Below are 22,582 nucleotides of genomic sequence, written 5' to 3' on the forward strand. Positions count from 1 at the left end.
GTAGGGCGCCTTCACAACAACGCCACATTTTTACGAGCACATTCATGAACAAGACCGTAGGGTGTCGGCACATACACACACACACACCCCCCACACACACATACACACACACACACACACACACACACATATGCACGTACACACACACGCACGCGCATGTACACGCACGCGCGCCCTGCTGAAGTGTCCTTGAGCAAGACACTGACCCCGTGCTGACCTCTGGGGACGGGGAGCATAAATGAGTCCTCCTGAGATTATCACATTATCATCAGAAGAATGTATTTCTTTTCTCCGCTATATCTGAAGGATTATACATCAAACATGATTCAATAAAGAGGAGAGTATAGGCTCTGAAGGACAATAATTTAATTAGCTCTATATATAACCTAATTAATGAGGTACTTAACGGGGAGACGTTAATTACAGATTCTATATGGCCCTGCTTATTTCTGCAGGGTATCCTCTCTTCTCAGCGCCTGTAAATAGGATTAGTCAATCATATTTTTACACGTTGGATTCATCCACGATAGTCTGCCAGCTTATATGACAGATAGCAATTTATTCATTCAGTCATTTGTTTGTTTGTTTGTTTGATCCCATAATTTATGATTTATGCAGGCAGCCTCATCAGAAAAAAATCAAGCGATGTGGGAGTAAGTTTTTTTTTTATTTTTTAAATTACATTAATATGATCAAAAATACAGCAATGCCTGGTCTGTTTGCTGAAATAATAAATAATGTATAAGTTATAAAAGCAGCTCACGGTGCATTGAGCGGGACAGAAATGAGGGAGAGTTTTTTTTCCAACAGGGGGCAGAGTCACTCTGCACAAAATCTCTCTGCATCACGTACACGCAAACGCTCACGGCTTCAAGATCTGTTGTTCTTCTCTGTAAGCAATTTTCACCTCCTACACAGCTGCCTTAAAAATTACCTTTAAATAGCCTTATACAAATCTGAGCCCAGCGTGTGTGCTGTTTGTTTAACAAATAAACTTTGGAGCCAGAACAGAGAAGTGTAGATTAGTGCCAGGGTTTTCTCATTTCTTCTAGTAAATGAAGCTGAAAGGTTGCTGGGACCCCAACAGTTAAAACGTGCTAAAACGGTTAAACACCCTTGATGTTTGACAAAGTGCAAAAGCAAGTTTTCTTTCCTCTTTAGGGGCATAAATTAAGTTCTCTTCTACTGTTTGGGATTAGTTTTGTAATAATAACCAGATATGAAACACTGTGAATTTAGGTTTTTTTTCTTCTTCTCCATGCTGCCTCATTGTTACATCGAGGTCCTGACCCCGGAGCTGGTTGCTTGGGAGCTCTGGTTTCATGCTTAATTAAGTTTTAATTAAAGCAAAATCTGGTGTTTGGAGTTTATAAATAATATGAAACTGGACAGGGGAATGCATATGCTAGTACACATTTTACTATTCCCCCCACCCCCCTCGAGTTGTTTCAGGGCACTTTTCAAGCAAAACTTAATCCAGAGCAGGAAAACAGACTTTCCATGTTTTTTTTATTTTTATTATTTATCAACCCGAAGCATTGCTTTCAAAGTCACCCTTGCTCCATTGACTATCAATGAGCAGCTTGCTTTGTGTGTTGTTCTGGGCTTGCTTATTATGTCAGTAAAACATTTCAAGTTTAAAGCCTATAGTTCTGTAAAAAAAAAAAAAAAAAAAAAAAAGTCCATACATGAACTCATCTTGTTCCAGCAGAATTAAAGCAAAGTGAATCTGGTTGTTGACTCAGACAGACAAATTTAGATTTCTTTTTATTTCATCTACATCACAAATCTACAGCCTGTTCCACACTGAGTCCATTAATTTCACCAACTAACCCCCTTATTTTTCTATCATCATTGCACACATGGGCTACAGCTGATGTATCCATATGGAGTTATTGTTAAGCCATATGCGTTTGGATTGAAACTCTAAAATTTCTTAACACAAATAAATAACACAGTTGCATTATCCACTTGAATCTACTGAGAGTTATTAGAATTTATGAAATGACGTGCTGAACTGAGTTTTTGCAGCCACCCTTTTTTGCACGTGCAGGCAGAAGAAAAAACTTGAAGCAAAGTCTTCTAGCTCCCCCTGAGTGAGGCTCCAAACTGCCAACTGCACACTGGACACTGTAAATGTTGTACAGTGTATAAGAATATGATTCAAATTCAGGTGAGTCACTCTGGTGCACACCTAAGGCCTAATTAGTGCAACACAGTATCAATTATGGTCTGTTTAATAGTTCATATTTATATGCTCTACAGGTAGTCGTAAGCCTTTGGAAGCCTTCAAGCTGCACTGCAAAGACTGCTGATTTGGTTTGGAAGCAATGAAAAAAGAAAAGCAAAAGAACGAAATAGTCCCCGCACACTGACTTCCTGCATCCCAGTTCTTCTATAATTCAATATGCACATGGCAGCGTTTCAACCTTCCTCTTTTACGCAGATGATTCCTTCCCAACATCTCCAAAAATATATGGATGTCTTGATGATTGCCAAAAAAAAGAAAAACAAACCACCAAACCAGACCAGAGTCCACATGCAGAAACAGGCCAAGACTAATAGCTTTGTGCTGCCCTCACTCTGCACAGAGATCTAGTCTTTACCTATTAAACATTCATTTATTGTTATCTCAGAAATAAAGACGCAGCAACCACAAAATCGATCAACGTTGTGATAATTCAATCTTTCAGTGTGCTGTGGTTTCATCAGCTTCGTTGTAGTCAATCGAACATGCCTTCAATAGATTAAAACAGCACCTTTAAACCTGCGCGAATATTGCTGATTCAGCAGGAACAGATGTTGATACACCCCGCTGTGTCGAGCTGGTTTTGTTGCAAAGTTGCTTCTTTGTCATTGACAATGCACACATTTTCCAAGGTCATATTACCACAGCGTCTTCTTAAAGGGGATGTTTTCAGTTTGCCATCACCTACATGTGAGAGTATGTATAGAGAGTCAGTGGAGGGAGATTATGATTTAAACAAAGTACTGACTTCAGTCCAAATTCTGATAAAAATGAAGACTGTAATACAACAGATTAACACAGCAGAGATGCAGATTATAATTCCTTTATTGGTTTTGGCAATAAAACCTTATTCAGATATTTACACAACATCGGACAGTGCTACAGAGGATTTTTTTTTCCATTTCATTTAAAAATCAGCAGGCAACGATCTGCAGCTCAGTTAACCTGTAACAACTTAAACATATCTGGCTTTTGTAAATATCTTAAAGTTTAAAAGTGTATCCAAAAATTAGACTGAAAGGGACACATCAGTGCACCGATACTCACTCCAAATGACACATTTCACAGTTGATCGTTTTCATATTTGACCTCAGGAGGTCAATGGACTACAGTTAGTATATTTAGGCGAATCATGCATCTTTAAAACATCTTATTGTTGCGCACAAGCCTGAAAATAAAGTACACAAAATGAAAAAGATGACTGTTCTTCAAAGCTTTTGATTACAGTCACAACCCTGGTCTCATTTGAAAGGCAACTCCTTAAATTTTACAACCAAAAAGCTATGAATATAAATGATCCCGAAGCAAAGTTACAGAGGCTGAAGTGTCGTTTAACAGCAACTCAGAGATTATATAGTTTAACCCAACTATACCCAACAGAAAGGCTTAAAATGATGAAAAGAAGGAAATGTGTCTTCGTCAGATGATACAGAATCAACAGCCTGATTTTCATTCTGTCAGCAGAAAGAAAAAGAAAAAAGTTGATCCGAGGTCAGATGTTCAGTTATGTGTTAAACAGATAAGGCTCGGGATGACGTTGACACCGCAGACAAAGCTAATTTACGGGGGTGTAATGCTCTTTATTGCGTTTTTGAAGTTATATTACTGAGTGAGACTTTTATTGTAATTAGATACGCATATTACGAGGTTTCATATGTAAATATAATAAAGTGTTGAATAGCATACCCGAAAACCGCTCCTATGTGTGAACAGAAGATCTTAATCCATCTGATTTGCGCAGATTAGATTCGCAGAAACAATGTGATGCAATAAAAACGATGTAAAAGACATTGAAAGAAACGTATCAAAGTAGCAGAAATGGGATGTGCACCGCGGTAAGAGACATATCTTGGGAGAAAAACACTCAACAGCAGGGAGAGAGTGAAGGCTAATCTATTTCACAACCCGACCTGGAGCCAAGATGGACTTTGGACAAAGCGCGGAGTCAGAGGTCACTGCGATAGCTGCAGCGTGTGTGGCCGCGGGTGCGCAATAACGCAACCCTCCTCATTTCTGGATAATAAACGACAGGCCGGCGATGATCTCACTCAGAGGAAATGATGTAGTCTAAAATGACTTCTTTAGCTTAGGAAAAAAAAAATGCGTCAGTGACAGGAAACATTTGACAAACAGTAAATAGGTTTTTCTCTTTTCGGTGGTTAACCCGTTATGTGCTGCTGGTGCTTCTGAAAATGTTCAAGGACAGTGCAGAAGCTTATAGAGTCAGACTAAACAGACGAGTATGTTAACTGTACTGAAGAGTGGCAATGTAAAGGTGCATGTAAATAATAATAATGATAAATAATATTCGTGGCTTCTTCTGCTTCTCCAGACATTTTTGTTATGGATGCACAAGTTGCACGTTTTTTTTTTTTGTTTGTTTTTTTTTTTTGTGTGACAATCTGGTCTAAATTGAGCAGCGCAGTGAAGAACAGTCTGCAGCACACTTGCAGTATGGTTTTTCATGCAAAAGGGGATTTCCTTGTCATGGGGTTCCTCCTCTTGACTGCATTACACAGTGGTTGCAGATATTTCAGCCTGACATATGGGAAGTTTAAAAGTGACCTAGTCTGAACACAAAACCTCTACCTCATGACTCCAGTAAGACTGGGAGGGAAGTTCCCACAGATGAAAAACAACATCAGAGGCACATAAGTGAAACAGAAAATATAACCAGCAGAATTGAACTACTGCAGGTTTCAAAATATACAGACAAAGCTTCAGAAGCATCACTGCACTCACTGCACTGTGCTTCCTTAATTTGACACAGTGAAAATGTACAGCAGGTTTGCAAAATAGATGAAAAAATATGTTGCACATCCTTTCAAACATCTCAGCTATCTTAGAAATCTTCATCTTATTGTTTTTTTCTTGATATGTACAAATAGATTTAACAGGGAAAATCAATAAGGTACATTGCTCCATCTCTTCAGTGTGCTTTGCTGAAAAAAAAAGAAAAATACAGGTAACATGTTTCAATACCATAATTAGTGCAGCAAAACTATATAGAAAATGGTTCGAAAATAACACTCTTCCTTTTGAACTGAGTTTATCTCATATATTGGATATATCTTGTTTTTTTTCCCCCTTCTCATCTTAATATTTGGGTTTTGGTTCTTTGGATCTTTGAACTCACATATATTGTCACAAAGATTGATTTTGTTTCTGCTTTTCTTCAAGATGACAATAAAAAAGTATTTTAAAAAGAATCCTTTATTTCATCTCCTCATCCTCATCTTCTATGGGATAAGATTGGACTTGAGTGATCATTAAGGGATATTGGCTATTATGTTATTTCAGCCCTTCAGTGAATGGAAAAAAAGTCTCCTTTAGCCTACTGTTTGTACATCAGTGTAGTGTAGACAGATGCTGACAAGTAGGCAACATCTCATTAATCAAAAGAATCAGAATCAGCTTCATTGGCCAAGGACTCTGGTTCCTAGTGGCTCTCAGTGTAGTCACATCAAAGTTCAGGAGAGACACATTATGCACAAGCAAGTAGGAGAAAAAAATAGATACACATAAATAGAAAAAAAATGGACAACAACATGTCTATATACAGGTAAAAACTGTTTGTGTAAATTGTAAACAGGATATGAGTAAGTGTGTAAAAATGTGAGCAGTGCTGAAATAATAATGCAATATGTTACTTTATATACAAACAGTGGGTAGATATAAACTAAATAGGCTGTAATGCTGAATATGGTCAACTATATAAATTAAAAAAAAGATATCAAACTTTTTTATGTTAAAGATGGGGATTGCAGACGTCCATTATATCTCAGTTTGTCTGTGAGAACCCATCTGAGAGGTCTAAATATCACTGGGTTAAAAATTTACCCAGTTTGGGTCCATTACAACACTGGGTCAACTTGGTCTAACATTCAAAACATACACAAGTTATTAACAATCAATAACAAACCGTGACATGTAAGTTTAAAAAGAAGAGATTATAACAAGCTTTAGTAAAAGAAAAAATAACGCTAAAACAAAGCAACCCCTTGTCTTGAGTGGCTTTCTGGGTAACAATATTGGTGCTGTATTGATCCAAATTGGATTTTTAGTGAACATGGACACAGAACTGCAGAGAGGTTGACTCAAAAGTCTTTCAGGTGCATTCACGTTCACTGTATTTGTAAATGAGCTCTCTTTGGCTCCACCTGTCTTTCTCCTTCCTCGGAAGTGCGCTGAGAGTAGAGCAACACAGAGAAAGAAACCACCTGCATATAATACACAATATCCCTCAACATCCTACATTCTGATCCCCACTCATTTGCCTGCTCCTGTTGCAGCTACGCGCCCCGGGCTCCTGCAGCTCCTCCCTCCGCTGCTCCACATCAGCTGATCCGTCACGTGGGCTCGTGTCGTGGGTCACCCTTTGCAAAATGGAGTTGTCCGAGTCTGTGCAGAGAGGGCTTCAGTCTCTAGCAGACCCGTCCGTCTTCGATCAGACCAGCTTCCCCGCGCTGGTGGACGTCTCTTTCCGGAGTCTGCTCTCTTCTCACGGCGACCCCGGCGTCCTCGGTGAGCTGGAGCCTCCTCCCCCGCCGCCTTTTGTCTCCTCCGCTTCTTCCGGTTTCTCTCTCCCGTGTGGATGTGTAGAGGGGTCTCCCCTCGGTGTTTTTGCGGATTCGTACGGAGCTGCTGCTCGCTGCGGATTGCTCTAAACCGGACTGTTTATATTAGGATCTGTAATGAGGCGAGGTGGCTCAGCAGACAGCTGGAGCGATCTGCAGCCTTCTCTGCTGCCTGCTTTGCATTCAGCAGCAGCCACACAATCACACGGCCACTCGGGATGCCTTTTGTCATTTAAACTGAGTCTACACAGCATATAAGAAAGACTATGTTAGACTATTCCAATAAGCATCGGTCCAAACTGACAATGAATACACATCCGATTAGCTATTTTTGCTGTAATCGCGTTTAGCAGATGTTTGGAGCCGTCAGCGCGCTGTGTGTCGCTCATTTTGATTGGCTTTTGGTTTAAGCATTAAAATATAAATTCTGCAAAATTACAAACCTTATCTACTATTTACATCTCGTGCTCTGTAATGGCTGCTTCAGTTATTTCCACACGTCCATGTGTTGTCCAACTTCTGCAGCATTCCAGCTCTTTCTAATGGCAGAATTATTTAGAAAGTGAAAATGTTCACTGTCCAAACAACACAAAGGACCCCCGGCTGATGCAGCCGAGGGGCCCATTCACATGCAAATCATCATTGATTTCCATTCTGAAACGTCAATCCGTGGGTGCGAGTATGGATCGCAAATCTGCATCATTTATATACCAATCAAACGCGTCTGTTGTTGCTAAGAAGGATGAAGTTAGGCTATAAGTGCAGCTATGTTGGCATCTTCCTTCACACCGTGTCTGTCCTCTGGTTGCAGATCAGTCTGAGCTGAAGCAGGTCGACCAGATCCTGCTGAAACAGAGCCACACCGCAGCGATCACCTTCATACTGGAGGCGGTCAAACAAAATGCAGACAAGTCGACTGTAAGGTAAGCGACCTCACAGAGAGGAGGGCTTCCTGTAAAACACGCGTGCTGCTGCTCAAACCCCTACACATGCTTGTGGTGAACTAGCTTACCAAAAACAGCCTGATAAGTTGTCAGCACATGGCTATAAAAACGGTGCTCACATCACACAGTCTGACAGGAAATATTTCGCTCTAAATCATGCAGTTTGCATATTACATGTAGAGACAGTGACCCGCTGATTGGGTCTCCTAATAGATCAAGATTTAGAGCAATACATTTAATTAATATATATGCAAAATATCTTATTTCTACAACTACCGCAAACTATATATAAAAAACCCATTGTGCACAGCTTGCATTGAATGCAGCAAAGCAATGTGATTCATAAGAAGTCAGTGTTTCATTAGATTTTAAAATGTGAGCTGATTGTGTCCCTGCACGTGCACGATAGCAGGAATACACAAGGATGTTGTTAGTTTCAGGGAATGAACGTAACTGAGCAACTTTTGACGTTTCCAGTGCAGCTTGACATCAGTGGCCTGAATGGATCAATGGTATCTTGTTATAAAAATTCAGTTTTTTACAATTGTCCATCTATGTTGCATGAAAATGTTGCTTTTTTGTCATTGCCATAGGGAGTTAAAATCAGAAGTCAGTGTATTATTCTGATGGTTAATCATCAGAGTTAGATGTTGAGGATAGACAAACTCTTAAAGCTCTGTAGATGTGTGTCAGTGATCAATTCTGCTAAAAAAAAAAATAATTCAAACTTTCTGGAAAGCAGTCATTCTAGTGTTTGTAATCCATTAAAACTCACTTCTATAGGCTGTCCTGCATTTCTTCATATCCTGAAATTTGACATTTGCACTGTGATAATAAGCTTCATTTTCACTCAGACAATGCATGTCACCATTCAGCCTTTCATAGGACTGTATTCTCCTTTCACTGTCTGCCTTTAGAAAGTTGTAAATAGATTGACTCTTTTCAGATTTTAAGTTTTTTTTAATGTGAAATCAGCTGTGTAATAAAAGTGTTGTTTTGTTCCCACAGCTCCTGCCTTGAAGAGCTCACATTCAGTGCAGAGAGAATAGAAATATTCTGTAGCACATATCAGGTGACAGTTCAAATCACGTTGCTCTTATTAAAATGTATTTTTTCCCCTGTGGTCATGTAGTTGTGGCTGACCTGCCTACACATATTTTTGTTTTATATATTTTTTTATTTTTTTACAGAAACATAAAAAAGAACTAGAGCGTCTGTTAGCAAGGTAAGATTGCACTGGATTTTTTTTAGCTGGAGATGTGTGGTTTATAGAGGTGAAGGTATCATTCTTGAGTTGAAAAAGAGCATGAATGTCCCCAAAATGTGTGAACATTATAGAGATTTTTTTAGTTTTACATTGCAACATTGATAACAGAGCGATTTTGCTCATTAGAGCTTCTTTGATGATTATCAACTGGAGGTCAAAGTTTGTCCAATTTTTCTTCGACTCTACATGGCTGGCAATACATCACATGTGGAGGAAAAACAACGCACTTCTCAACAATTCAATAAATATCCGAGTTCAACTACTTTGGACACAATCTTAAGCAGTCATATGCGGGGATTTTTTTTTAAAATCGGGGGGGAAGAGCAACCAGAGAGTGTGAAGCCTGCATGTCAGGACGAAAAGGAGCGTGATTAATTGCAATGTAAATGCTGCTTTATGACGCACCCTAAACAAACACTCGTTGTAGGGATACGTTGTTTGCACTGGTTTAAAACGGTTTGCAGACACATGTGTCGAATAAAACAGAAGCAGTCTTTGAATCGCATACAAAACGTTTAGCATACGCACAACTTTTGGAACAAGTGGAAAATCCTCAGACATTTATTGAGCACTAAAAAGTTTTGGCGTGGGTTAAAATACTCCCATGAGATAGTTACACCTTCAGAGGCGCATATGTTACACCTCAGATTTTTCTTCATCTCTTTGACCTTCAGGTTGCCACAGAGTGCAGCATGTTTAGCGTGACGCTAATAAATTAAAGGATGAAGGTGGATTTTTTTTTCCCCCTTCAGCATCTTTGCTCAGCTGCTGTTTCATCTCTGCTGAAGCATGATCACAGATGCGTCTCTTCTCTCTCTCTCTTTCAGCATAGGAAAGCAGCCACCTCGGGTTAACGACGTGTCGTGGCGTCTACAGTACCACATGAAGGTACATGAGAGACGCTTCGCAGCACAGTTTGTCTTTTTCTTTTTTCTTTTTTTTTTTTTGTTTCATAAATTCTCATGTCAAACTAAAACTTTGTTTCCCGACAGAACGGACAGCTTGATAAGGTCAACGAGCCTTTCTACTTGATTTCATTGAACACTGAGGTAAAACTCAAAGACTTTTTTTTTTTTATACCTTCACGTTTCATAGATTTTCATGATGTGTCCGTGGTTAAAACATGTTCGTGTTTGCTCCTTTTGCTAGAATAAAGGAACCCCTGAAGATATAAACTTCACCTGCACAGTGGAGCAGTTACAGGTAGAGGATTTTGCTTGTTAGTCCTCTTTAAATGACTCTTCATCTGTTATTTTTTTTAAATTTCAGAGTCAGACCGTCTTGCAGTTGCATCATAACTAAACCATTACGCACCACATTCAGTCTCCTTATCACAAAACAAAATGCAAGAATTCGACTCATAGTGGGAGGATAGTTTCGCTCTTCAGTCTGAGCAGCTTCTTCGTGAATTAGATGTATTGAATTGTATCATATAAGCTGTGAATTCATCATAAAATAAAGAGCTTTCTGGGATTTTCTGCGCATGAATCGGCTTTTCATCACCACAACAGTCTATCTCTTTGGATTTAGGCTTGTAGCTGCAGTCACACATCCTCAAATATGAAATAAGTACGATTGTAGTGATGATGTATTATACAGTGAAATGTTATATTATGTATCAGTTGACCATGTGAGCGGCTGTTTCCTTTTTTAACATTGCAAGCATGTAAGGGATGACCTCTGTATAAATAATGTGGGCTGCAAAATATTTGGTGAATTCAGCTCGGATGTAGTCCTCAGTTGTAATTCATGGTCAAGTCAGACTGAATCAAAAATTCTGAACGCATGACAATTTTCTCAAATTCTTATTTATAATGAGTATAATGTGTATGGTTATTTTTTCAGTTGATATTTTAGGTTACCTCCGCCGGACAGGTCGCTGCGTTTTTTTTTTTTCGTAATGAAAATGGTCAATTGTTGCTTGTTTGCAGGACTTGGTGGGAAAGCTGAAAGACGCTGCCAAGAGTGTGGAGAAAGCCAGTCAGATGTAATACTGGTGTCCAGTTTCCTCGCCACAAAGCACTGAACTTCACCGGTTCCCAGCGGCATTGTTCATCTCTTTATTGCTTCTTTTGTACCTGAGATTGACGACATGATGTATGAGAAAGTTATCATTCCAACTTGTGTGTTAATTAAAACAGAAAAATAAAACCCCCCTTTTGTTCTTTGAATAATTCCATATGTTCAAACAGAATCGGATATGATGTCTGTGTTTGTGAGAAATCAGTAGGAAAGTATTTTTTTAATAAACATTTGAATGTGGAGCCAGAGAAGTAAGTGGCAGGCATGTGTTTTGTCAACACTTACCAGCCTGAATAGGATTTTTGCCATAGTTGCATGACAGCAGTGTATTTGGTTTCCTGCAGCATTTGTTGCAACAAGAGGCTCAGTCCAGCTGCTCGGGCTGATGGGAGCTATTTATAAAAGGCTACTAATAGAGATGTGTGACTTTGTTGACAAAATTGCTGTATAAGAATTTTATGGAGCCTCTTAAGCTTTCTGCATCCACCTCACTCAAAGTTCAAAGCAGCACAGCGGCTCAGATTCCATAAACATCCGCGATGCCTCGGTTTTCAGCGGCGCTGGCTGAAGGATAAAGGCTCCAATTCATCAAGTGGAAGTTGCAGCGCATTTTTTGCAGATGTCAGGACAGCCTGTGACAAAGGTTTGACACCAAAGCCATTTGTCACATGGACGTATTTTCGCCGAGTGCGTTGTTCTTAAAAGCGACGATCAACAAAGATTAATAAGGCAGCTGCCCGAACTCCAACAGACTCCACGTTACAGCCAATAGTAAGTCGTTTAGGGCATTTTTGACGGTCAAATTGACATGAACGTGTGTGAGTGCGTGTGCTGCAGTTATTTTTAACATCAGAGAGTCGAGGGCACACCATCAGTAGCCTACTTTCTAGACACTCCTAATCACTGTGCCATTTGAATGATTCACGTCAGTGCATAGGTGGTGTCTTTTCGTGGTGGAAAGTGTAAGCTATCAAACGGTATGAATATGCATTATGGATTATTTCAAATCATGCGTCATACATTAGAAAGACCAGAATACACCGACAGTAATTTTTAGGCGCCCTTAAGCAGCTGCCTGCTGTCATTTCAGCTCAAGTTGCTCAAACTCCTGAATGTTTTGTGCTATTTCGCGCTTGAAATGCTATTCTAATGTACATGTGTGTGTGTTTTCTGTGTTATTTTCACATCATGCGTAGTAGATTAGGAGAAACAGCATACACCGACAGTAATTATAGGCACCCTTAAGCAACTAGACCACGTGACCAAAGCGGGGCGGTCGAACTAAGCCATTTTGGGGACGGTGTCAGTTTCCACGGAGCACACACACACTGCTGCATTTTACTGGGGGGTGAAGCGGATATTTTGGAGGCAAAGTTCTCGGTGCCGAAGTGGGAACCTTCCCGAGCCGAAGCCGGAGGACTGGGCTCTTTTGACGCCGCGGATCGGATACGCAAAGAGCGCGCGAGCGGCGAGAAACAGGAGGAGTTTTTATTCGCACATCTGAAATGCGCTCCGGTCCGCCGTGCGCTCTCAGCCACTGACAGCGTCTGCAGCCTGCTTCAAGATGGCGGCTCGGCTCCTATTCATTTTCTGCTGATCGCCTCCCAACTTTCATTGTCTATTCGCCTCAAGACCCACCGATTCCCAGCCGAGCATTCAGGTATGTCTTATTCGATATCGTCTCTAACTAACGGCGGGAGAAGGCGAGGTTTCGGGTTTGTGCTTTTGTGTTTTTCTGCGTACCGATCCAGCGGTGGATGTGGAGCTCTCAACGGTGGCTGCAGCGATCACCGACGTGGAGCTCCGTGTGTGTCTGCGCACCACTTTTTTGTAAAAGATGTTCCTCGCTCGGGCACAAACGCGAGTTAAGGTTCACGCTCAGCCGGTGTTGCATGATCCAGTGTTCAGTAATCTGTCCGTATAAATTGATCGCGGCTGATGTTTGCATTGCGTCGTTTGGATTTGTGTAAAGTGGGGGATCTCAGGCGAACCAGGCTGGACTGGCTGAGATGTTAACAGCAGCAAGTGCTCCAAAGTGTCCTTCTGCGCCCATATTTCAACATAACGTCTTCATTTTATAGAGTTGGGATGCTTAGGGTGTTATGAACTGGGTGTTATGTTGGTTTCGGGCGTATATGATCAAATGTTGGATTTATTAACTTAACTTGGATGGCTCCCATAAACGTGCCAAGGAGGCAAACCGTTTCAATTGTGCATAAATGTTTCATGACGCCTACTTGGTAAACACTGGATCATCGTTAAACATGAACTGTGGCTGTTCGTGTCTCAGTGTGTGATAATCTTGATTAAAGAAGATAATTGGTTTTGTGGGAAATTTAAAAAATATATATATGGACGACACGTCGGCCAGCTCACAAAAGGCTGGTTGTGTCTCATCAAACAGCCATAAGCAACGGCAATTTCACTTGAAATAATGGGGGCTGCTGCCAGCACAGACTGTTTGTTTGTTTGACATTATAAACTCATTATGGATTTCCATATTTTCACCTTCATGCGACTGAATGCTGGCCCACTGTGTGCCTCTGAATCTGGTGGTACAGAACAGACTGACTTGAGCTTGGGCTGTTTGCTCTTGGAGGGAGGGAGGGAGGGAGGAGGGGGGGGGGGGAATTATCATTTTTGCTCATGAATGCTAGTAGGGACCCTGTGTGGGCTTAACAGGTTCAAATGAATGTATATTTTCCCCCACTCGGGTTTCCAGCCTCACAGGTTTGTGGATACACGTGATACTGTAGCTTAAGCAGACTGCATCATGCTACAGTTTGCACGAGCACAATTCAGTGAAAGCGATTTCTGTTCGCATTGTCTTTAATAAGTTTCAGTCACGTGGTCAGTTATGAATCCCCACTTATTCAATTCCTTATTTTCTAAATTGACTGACAGCGGTTAATATGAGGTCTTTGTTTTTTTCCCATTGCCGATTTTAATTGGGTTATTTCCAGCTGCTGTTGATTTACGTATAAGAGGAACCTTTACAAGAGGAACTGGTCTCATTTTGGGTATAAATTAGGTGGGCACTGGGAGAAATCTCCCCGTTTGTTGTTGCTTTAATGGCAGAATTAAAGATTAGTAGCCTGTAGCTGTTGTGGATTAACTAATGATATGTTATCAACACCCACTCCATAATTAAACCTTGCTGTCAATTTTAAAAAGGGAGCTACGTGGTATATAAGGTGCATTTTCTATGTACAGTCAATGTCTTTGTGTTCATAACTGAATCCATATTGGAAGTGTTGAATGGACTATATTTCAACCTGCTGCATGATTCTTGGTTGGTGCTGTAGCCTTGTGATTGTATTCGTTCCCACTATGAACTTATTTTGGTTTGTGGAGTGATTGACTTGAAGTCTTCTAAAGTGAGCCTGCAGCTCCCACAGGACTGAGGCAGAAGCAGTTGTCCAAACACAAGTCAATCGATTAATGGCTCAACAGGCTCCCCCCTGCATAATGTTATCCATCATTATCCATGTGTGATGCATCCTTTTGAACGGAGTCTCTGTCCAAACTTGCCCGCTTTGGTCTGTTAACAGCCGGCCAAGACCGGCCCGGCGGTCGGGCATGTTGCCGGCTGTGACTCCATACATACAGTGACAGTGAGGATACAGAGCTGGACAGAAGAAGGGTCACCTCTTCATGTCCAGTGTGTTGATTTTAATGTCTGGTGTTTTTACAGTAGGCTACTATATGGCAGGAAGGGGCACCCACATAGTCATAGGAGACTTTAATAATATTCACCACCTTTGGAATATTGTTTTTCCAACCATCCAAGATAAAATAGTCTCATATAAGTAGTAGTAGTATATAAGTGGAAGTAGAAAAAAAAACGCTGTTTTGGCATCGGGAGACTTATTTAAAAGCTTTTCCACTTTGTCAGAGCCGCGTTTGTGGGATGAAACAGCCATTGTCATAAAGTGTAGATGTCTAATAAAGGGCGCTATATGTGTTTTTTAGCTGGTAATGGCGCAGAATAATAAGTCTGCTCCAGTGTGCGCTCCAACTTCAGCGCAGTCGCTGCTGCCTGGCCATGTTGTGCTGCACAGTGCTGGTTATCGCGCACACGCCATGAAAACCACGAACCAGAATAACGATGAGATTATTCTCCGAGTTCGGTACATACTCTCCTCCCCGTGGTCCGTAAAGATTTGGGAAGCTGGTGTAAACCCGTCGGATACTGGCTTTATTTGCCCCCTTTCGAAGGAAACCCCGCAGCCCGTTGAACCGATACGGGCTTTTTTTTTTTTTTCCTCCACAAAATGGCAGCCGTGCTGTCGGCAGACTGGCAGTCCAGCGGCTGTGTGCGCGGAGGGACGCGGAGCCTCCGGTCCCTCCTTATTCCCGCTCTGAACACCGGCAGCTCGCCGTGCTGTTGTTTTTGGTGAGACATCCTGCCTTGTTCTGGTCACTGGCGACCAGCCATGTGGGCTAAAAAGCAAAAGGAGTTGCCATAGAAACGCTCAGGTTTCCCCACAGCCTATGTGGCACACCTGACGCAGTGAATGGGTGTCTCCTATCATCCCCCTTTTCACCCACAATCACCCCGGGGCGCCAGTCTCCGTGTTGAATATTATTTTCCACCTAAGATTTCAAACTTCGGCTGAATTCCTGTTTTTAAAAAATGAAGCTGTTACTCTGGTGAAAGTGACACATTGAGATACCCAATTCATAAAATCTGTCTCAGATTTATTTTATCAGCGTCACTCATAGATTTGTATTATTATTTTTTTTTTTTAGCTGTCTTATTTAAAACTTTAAAACTAAATTTCAAACCTGGAGTCACTTAGTGCCGCATTACGCATTTAACACCAGACTGTCCGATCTGTAAGATTTTGCAGAATGCGTCCAAATCGGGACTTGTGAACCCAAAATTTTCCGCGCCATGGCTCATGTCTGAGCAGAGAAATCTTTTGATGTAAGCTCATTTTTTTTCTGTGTGCTTGTTACATCTGCTCTGTTCTCTGTTGTCGCCAAGTGTTTAACGCTGTAGATTTAAGATGATGGAGAGGAGAGGAAGGAGCGCATCGATCTCTCAGTGGATATTTATGATTATTCAGTGCGCTTCGGTCAAATGACTCTACGGTGCCTTTGCCTATCAATCTGCCACAAAGAGCCTTCCCCGTAGGTTATTATTGAATTAGCATAAAAGACGATGTTGCTTTAACACAGTCAAACAAACAGCCTTCTCCAAATGGTCTGACCTGCGCTGTAAAAGAAACCTGCAGCTCCCCGATGCTTCTGTGCGCCTGTCATGCATGCATTGTTTTGACTTGTTCTAATTTTTTCCCCCCCTCCTCCCCTTCCTACGCAGGATTGTTGTTCCTTTTGCTCATCATGCATCGGACAACCAGGATAAAGATCACTGAGCTCAACCCTCACCTAATGTGCGTCCTGTGCGGAGGATATTTCATAGACGCAACCACCATCATCGAATGTCTTCACTCATGTGAGCAAACCGACAAAACTCTTAATTTTTTTTCCCCGATGTGGTTGGAAAATGTCAACATGGATTTGTGCACGTAAAAAAAAAAAGCTGTGAGAATATGTTTCAGCCTCTAGTGTTTTTTTTCTTACATATTTCCCTGCACATCCACTTTGGATGTAAACTTTATGCTGAAAAGGAGATTTCTCCTTGGCAGCTTGAGCCACATTCAGCATCAGAATCAGGATATCCTCTCTGGTGCGTCTGATATTGACAGGTTTTCTTCCTCTTTTTCTTTTTGCATGGTTTGCAGTCTGCAAGATGTGCATTGTGCGCTATCTGGAAACCAGCAAATACTGTCCCATCTGTGATGTACAAGTGCATAAAACCAAGCCTCTGCTCAACATAAGGTAAGAGTTACTTTTTCCATCATATTCTTTGACTGCATTACAAAGTCCCCAGGCTTGTTCTTTGTTCTTTTCATATTCCTGTATTTATAAATTTAATTCTAAGGCAAATGAATCTTCTCTTTTGGTATTTTGGCTAGAATAGTGTAGCAGAGGAAACTGTCTTTCTACTGGACTGATTCCTCATGTTGTAATAAATAGACTTACCTTAGTATTTTCTTACATATTCTTCCCAAAATCTATAAATGCATTGATAATATTAAGCAGTCATTTCAACGGTTTCCTGTTTCCTGGTTTTCCCTTCCCCCCCCAATTAAATGACTGAATCAACCTGTTTTTATTTTAAAATATTGAGTCATATGGAGCACTTTCAGACCATTCACATAGTGAGATGTGACACAGAAAATTCCTTAATCAGCTACGGTTGTCTATTAAGCTTTGTGTTTAGGTGCTGTAATGCAATAAATGTGTATTTTAAGAAAGTGTGCCTTCAAAGCAAAGCAGTGACCAAACAAGAAAAAAACATTCATCTAGTCAGTCTGTCTTGTTTATTCTGCTCTCCATAAGCTGTACAGCACAGGAAAAAATAGATGCTTCTGCGAAATAATTTCCATTCTCTCAGTGGTCTGACTGAAGTTTGTCTTCTGTTTTTCTAGGTCTGACAAAACTCTGCAGGACATCGTGTATAAACTGGTGCCTGGCCTCTTCAAAAGTAAGAACACAACTGTAGACGGTGCCTCGTGTGTTTCGCACGTGTTTACTTTCATTCTGACTCTGCATTTGCATATATTTTGATGCCTCCCTTTGGTTAAATTGGTTTCATCTTTAGTTTCATATCTAATCAGCCAGAAGTATTAAATGCACTTCAGCCTCCTGAATGCACCAACTGTACTAAGCGTTAACTGCTTCTGCAGATGAAAAGAGTAGAAATTGACTCCCAAATACTAATAAATGTATAAAGATACATTATAATATGTAAGGAGCTCAAATGGAAAGATATTTGTTTAAAAAAAAAAAATGCTGTGGTTGCTGAGCAGAGATGATGTCTGCTGTTATTGTCACCAAATGTTACATTATAGTGCTTTTATTTTGTGTCATACTGTATATAACCTACTACTGATAAATCTGCTCAAATTGGGTCAGACAGCTGTTTCATTTCCAAGTCTTTATATATTGCAGTCTTATAAAATATTATAATGAATGAATGTTTTTTGCTACAATAAAACAACACTGAAATAATCCAATCTAATTGAACGGTTTAACTTTGTGAATTGTGACACTCTGCTGATGTAATTAATCCTGGTTAATTCAGTTGTGTTGAGATTTCCTGCTGCAGATCAGTACTGCATGTGTGCACTTACAGTATTTTCTGCTATAAAACCACATTTCCTTTAAAAAGTGCAAATGAACAGACTCGTAATGACTCATCTTCCTTAATGTCTTCAGATGAAATGAAGAGGAGAAGAGACTTTTATGCCGACCACCCTGTAGACGGTGAGTTAGAAAGCATAACTGATTATCAAATTTGCTTTTTTTTTTTTTTTTTTTAACTTTCTGGACACTAATCTGTGTGTCTTTTTCTTGTAGCGTCTAATGGATCCAATGAAGATCGTGGCGAGGTGGCAGACGAAGACAAGAGAATTATTACAGATGATGAGATCATCAGCCTCTCTATTGAGTTTTTTGATCAGAGCAGGTAGGTTGGCTTCAGATGCGTGTCGTTAAATCCAGGGATGATTTGTTCTATAATAGGTTTTATCATCTTCATGAATGCTACATATTTATATGGAAATGATGGACAAGAAAACTTAACATTTAATACAAACATCAGTTAGATGATTACTGGAAAACATCAGGTGTTTTATCAGGTTTAGTTTAGATCTCAGATATGATTCTGCATTGAAATGGATCAGATCCAGCCTTCATGATGGTGTCCTTGTTCTATATTTTGATGCTCTGGCTCAGCTTTGTTCATAATAATAGATGCAGAACATTTTTTGTATATCACATATATTTCCCCCACTGGTTCAGCTTCTTCTTTTCATCATTTCATTACATGTTACTTTTACAATGTATCAATTTGTTTCTTGGTTTTCTTGCTATAAAAGTATTTTAAGGGCTGCTGACATGAGTAATGAGCCACAACTATGTGTCAAGAGTTGTGCTGTAGTAACATCTGCAGGAGGGAAAAAACAAATAAAAAAGTACAGCAGTGAAGTGTGCTTTTCATTCCAGCAACTGATTCTTTAAATCAGCTGATATCCACACACACACACACACACACACATAAAAAAGATTTTTAACTTTTTAAAACATTTTTTGGATTGATTATCATCATCATTTGTAGTTGCATTTAAAATGGTGTTGTTTAAAATGTGTTTGCACTTTAAGAACAGACAAATATCAGAGCTGGAAAGTTACTAATATGTTTCTCTTTTTTATTCTGTGCAGACTGGGAGGTGGAGCAGAGGAGAAGCAGCCTAAAGATCAGGTACCAGGAGATAATTCGACCGCTTTCTCTTCTCTTTGCTCGCATAGTTTTCTCCTGTTAACATACTTTGGGACCAGATAAGAATGACTCCTTCAAGGAAGCAACTAATGAATGTTCACTTTATTGCCTCTGTTGTGAAATCTGGTGACACAGTTGATACAGAGATTGTTGTTTTCCTGGTGATATAAGCTAGTTCTTTTTCCTGCTTTTAAGGCGGACCTTGCAACAGCTTTGATTTCTTATTCTCACTGTATATAAATATACTGTAATAATACTTAATGATGTAATATTTCATTGATCTGCAGGTGGCTAACAAAAGGTACCTTCAGTGTCCAGCAGCCATGACAGTCATGCATCTGCGGAAGTTTCTGCGCAGCAAAATGGACATCCCAAACACCTACCAGGTCTGTTTTAATATTTATATTCATCTTTGACAAATATAACTGGACATTTCAAATGTTAAAATATAAATCTGTCTGTCAGAGAGCATTGTGATGTAACAATCTTTGTTTTAATAAATGCTGAATTGCAGATATATTTGATGTCTTATGCTATTAAAAATGAAAAATGTTAATCTTTCCCCTTTAGGTTGAAGTCATGTATGAAGACGAGCCTCTGAAAGATTACTACACGTTAATGGATATAGCATATATCTACACCTGGAGAAGGGTGAGACGACTTTTAATACTTTCTCTGGACAAAGAGAAGAGCTGCTTTTAGTTGGTTTATTCAAATTGTCGCTGCAAAATGTCCAGAATTGTCCATTTATTACAGTATATTAAAGAATCGATCATTTTAAGTCATTCAAGTTGTCGAATAAGTTTTGTTCTAATCATGTCAGTCTCCATCGGCTGGAGGATATATTTTAATACCTTACCATTTTTAGTCCAAAATACATTTAATATGAACAAATTGGTCACTCTGCTTTTAGAAGACAAATTGACACAGAAACTTTAATTTAAGTGTTCTTGAAATTGGATTTTTTTGTTTTGTTTTACCAATCAATTGATTAAAGATCATATATTCTATTTGATTTTAATTACACCAGTTAGCAGTTTTACACTGTGCAAGGTAATCTTGTCTGTTGTGGGTTTCCATGCATCTCAGTCATGTCTGCATTGGTGTTTTTACATTTTAAAAATGAAAAATTGAATAAATTATATATATATAACATATATATATTTCTGTATGTTAAATACAAACTAATAGGAGGCTGATGGGAAGGAAGGCATCAGCTCACACATCTTGATGTACAGTTCATAATTAGTTATTTGGCATGTGGGCCTATAAGGGGATTATTCCCTGAGGAATGGAAAAATGCAACTGACCTGAAAATGTATTTAATTCTTGTATTTTTAATAATATGAGGATAATATGATGTGAACTGTTTAAAAAGCATTTGTTGACATTATGACATTTTACTCTACTGTCATTCATGCAGGTGTTGGTGTAAAGAAAAGAAACTATTTCCACTCTTTAGTCTTTTCCAAAATCAACACACAATTTGAATCGATGCCATTTCTTTGGAAAAATGCAGTTTACAGTTAATTCAGTTGTTTACAGGCTTATACAAAAATAAATATAGTCTAGCCTGATAGTTTTATTTATATGCTTATTCGTTTTATGCATTTGGTTTATTAAACTGTTGTGGGCTATAATTTTTAATAATAGTCCTATTGAATATTTATACCTATTCCTATTCAATTTCAACTCATTTTAATGCACAAATGGAAGGATGACATTTCACTGTGATTGGATGATTACATGTGACCAATAAATGTGATTGATGATGGTTTTATTCAACCCTCCTCCACAGAACGGCCCGCTGCCGCTGAAGTACCAGGTCCGACCCAACTGTAAGAAGATGAAGGTGAGCCACGCGCAGCAGGAGGGCCAAAACAGCGCGAGCAGATCCGGTCCGGAGAGCGACTCTGCCAGCGACAAAGCCGGAAGTCCCACGGGGGCTCCGTCCACGTCCTCGTCGCTCCCGAGCCCGGGCACGCCGGCTCAGTCCCCTCACCCGCAGCTCCCACCACACGGCCCCAACAACGTGAACGGGACCCCGGCAGTCGCTGCACCACCGGCACCGGGACGCGCCTTCACCCAGTTCGGCAGCGGCGGCAGCAAACCCCGGAAAGTTTCTCTGAACGGCTCGTCGACCTCCTCTGGATGACGCGGGGCTCCAGACCGGACCGGACCAGCCAACGCCAGACATCCGCTCAGCTAATACTGTCTTCATGCCAACGTAGTTCCATTGTGTAGACCATGTTCTCTCTCTCTCTCTCTCTCTCTCTCTCTCTTTCTCTCTCTCTCTCTCTCTCTGTCTCTCTCTCTCTCTCTCTCCATTTGTTGTTATAAATATTATGGTATCATATGTAAGTTTAAACGTAGTGGAATCAGAGACATCTCAAAATAAAGAATGAGGAAGTCGGGTGATGTGGGAATTTTATTATGATGTTGGGGGGAAAAAAAGAAAGTTGGGAAGGAGAAGGAAGCATTTATCCCCCTGTTTAAAGCTACATCTTTATTTTACAGAAGTGACTGAAGATAGTCTTTTATATATCTATATTTTTCTTCAAATCAAACGTGTTCATCATGATTGTTTCATGTGTGTTTTGGGATATTTTTGCAGCCATCCGTTTAAACATGCATGCTCATGGTTAACACTTTTTTTTTTTTTAATTTAGTGGAAGAGGATTCTGCGTGTTTGCCCCCACAAGTCTCACTTTGGAAGTGTTTCAGGCATCGATCCTGTCTCAATGAAAGGAAAGCCGTGTGCTTGGGAAAAATAAGTTTGTATTAGCGCTGTTGGCTTCACGGGAAAAAATGCCTATAATATGGAGGAAAAATCCACTTTTCTTCGCCTTTTACTGGAAAAAAAAACAAACTTTCTTGTAGCTGCAGTGGAAGTGGATCCTCCACGTCTTTAACACGTATAAGCAGTTTTAGAGAATCCACGTGTAAATAGAGACAAAATGCATATTTAATCAGCGATGATGTTATTCTCTTATTCCCCTTTGTTCTGAGGGAATGACTTGGGCTCCTGTTCAGCTCCATTTCATGCTCAACGACAGATGTTTTGATGTCTCCCGTGTTTTCCGTATTTGTATCGCTCGATTGTATGAACAACTTATTGTATTGTTACTGTTGCACAGTATAAAACATCTAAATAAAAACATTTTACACTTA

At 40.0% G+C, this 22,582-nt stretch overlaps 2 protein-coding genes across 2 annotated transcripts; both read left to right on the plus strand.

Annotated features, from left to right (window-relative positions):
* The first annotated feature begins 6,542 nt into the window (after window positions 1-6,542).
* commd3 (COMM domain containing 3) lies at window positions 6,543-11,187 on the plus strand. Its single transcript, XM_042399837.1, has 8 exons — window positions 6,543-6,772; window positions 7,637-7,748; window positions 8,778-8,841; window positions 8,960-8,994; window positions 9,864-9,924; window positions 10,029-10,085; window positions 10,186-10,239; window positions 10,968-11,187. The coding sequence occupies exons 1-8, from the start codon at window positions 6,634-6,636 to the stop codon at window positions 11,025-11,027; spliced, it is 582 nt and encodes a 193-aa protein (XP_042255771.1). The 5' UTR covers window positions 6,543-6,633; the 3' UTR covers window positions 11,028-11,187.
* Window positions 11,188-12,637: 1,450 nt separating this feature from the next.
* Window positions 12,638-22,582, plus strand: bmi1a (bmi1 polycomb ring finger oncogene 1a). The gene is made up of 11 exons (XM_042399836.1): window positions 12,638-12,718; window positions 16,385-16,519; window positions 16,809-16,905; window positions 17,559-17,614; window positions 18,349-18,396; window positions 18,490-18,598; window positions 19,354-19,393; window positions 19,699-19,797; window positions 19,982-20,062; window positions 21,210-21,638; window positions 22,081-22,582. Exons 2-10 carry the CDS (start codon window positions 16,408-16,410, stop codon window positions 21,564-21,566), a joined length of 999 nt encoding a protein of 332 aa, XP_042255770.1. The 5' UTR covers window positions 12,638-12,718; window positions 16,385-16,407; the 3' UTR covers window positions 21,567-21,638; window positions 22,081-22,582.

The sequence above is a fragment of the Thunnus maccoyii genome, chromosome 21 (assembly GCF_910596095.1).
Source record: "Thunnus maccoyii chromosome 21, fThuMac1.1, whole genome shotgun sequence".
Lineage (NCBI taxonomy): Eukaryota > Metazoa > Chordata > Actinopteri > Scombriformes > Scombridae > Thunnus > Thunnus maccoyii.

Excerpts from the sequence above, each read along its gene's own strand:
- commd3 (XM_042399837.1), top strand. The coding sequence starts at position 6,634 with ATGGAGTTGTCCGAGTCTGTGCAGAGAGGGCTTCAGTCTCTAGCAGAC. Across the intron at positions 6,773-7,636 it reads CGGCGACCCCGGCGTCCTCG|ATCAGTCTGAGCTGAAGCAG; the intron begins GTGAGCTGGAGC and ends CTCTGGTTGCAG. Across the intron at positions 10,240-10,967 it reads GCACAGTGGAGCAGTTACAG|GACTTGGTGGGAAAGCTGAA; the intron begins GTAGAGGATTTT and ends GCTTGTTTGCAG.
- bmi1a (XM_042399836.1), top strand. The coding sequence starts at position 16,408 with ATGCATCGGACAACCAGGATAAAGATCACTGAGCTCAACCCTCACCTA. Across the intron at positions 16,520-16,808 it reads CATCGAATGTCTTCACTCAT|TCTGCAAGATGTGCATTGTG; the intron begins GTGAGCAAACCG and ends CATGGTTTGCAG. Across the intron at positions 19,798-19,981 it reads ACATCCCAAACACCTACCAG|GTTGAAGTCATGTATGAAGA; the intron begins GTCTGTTTTAAT and ends TTTCCCCTTTAG.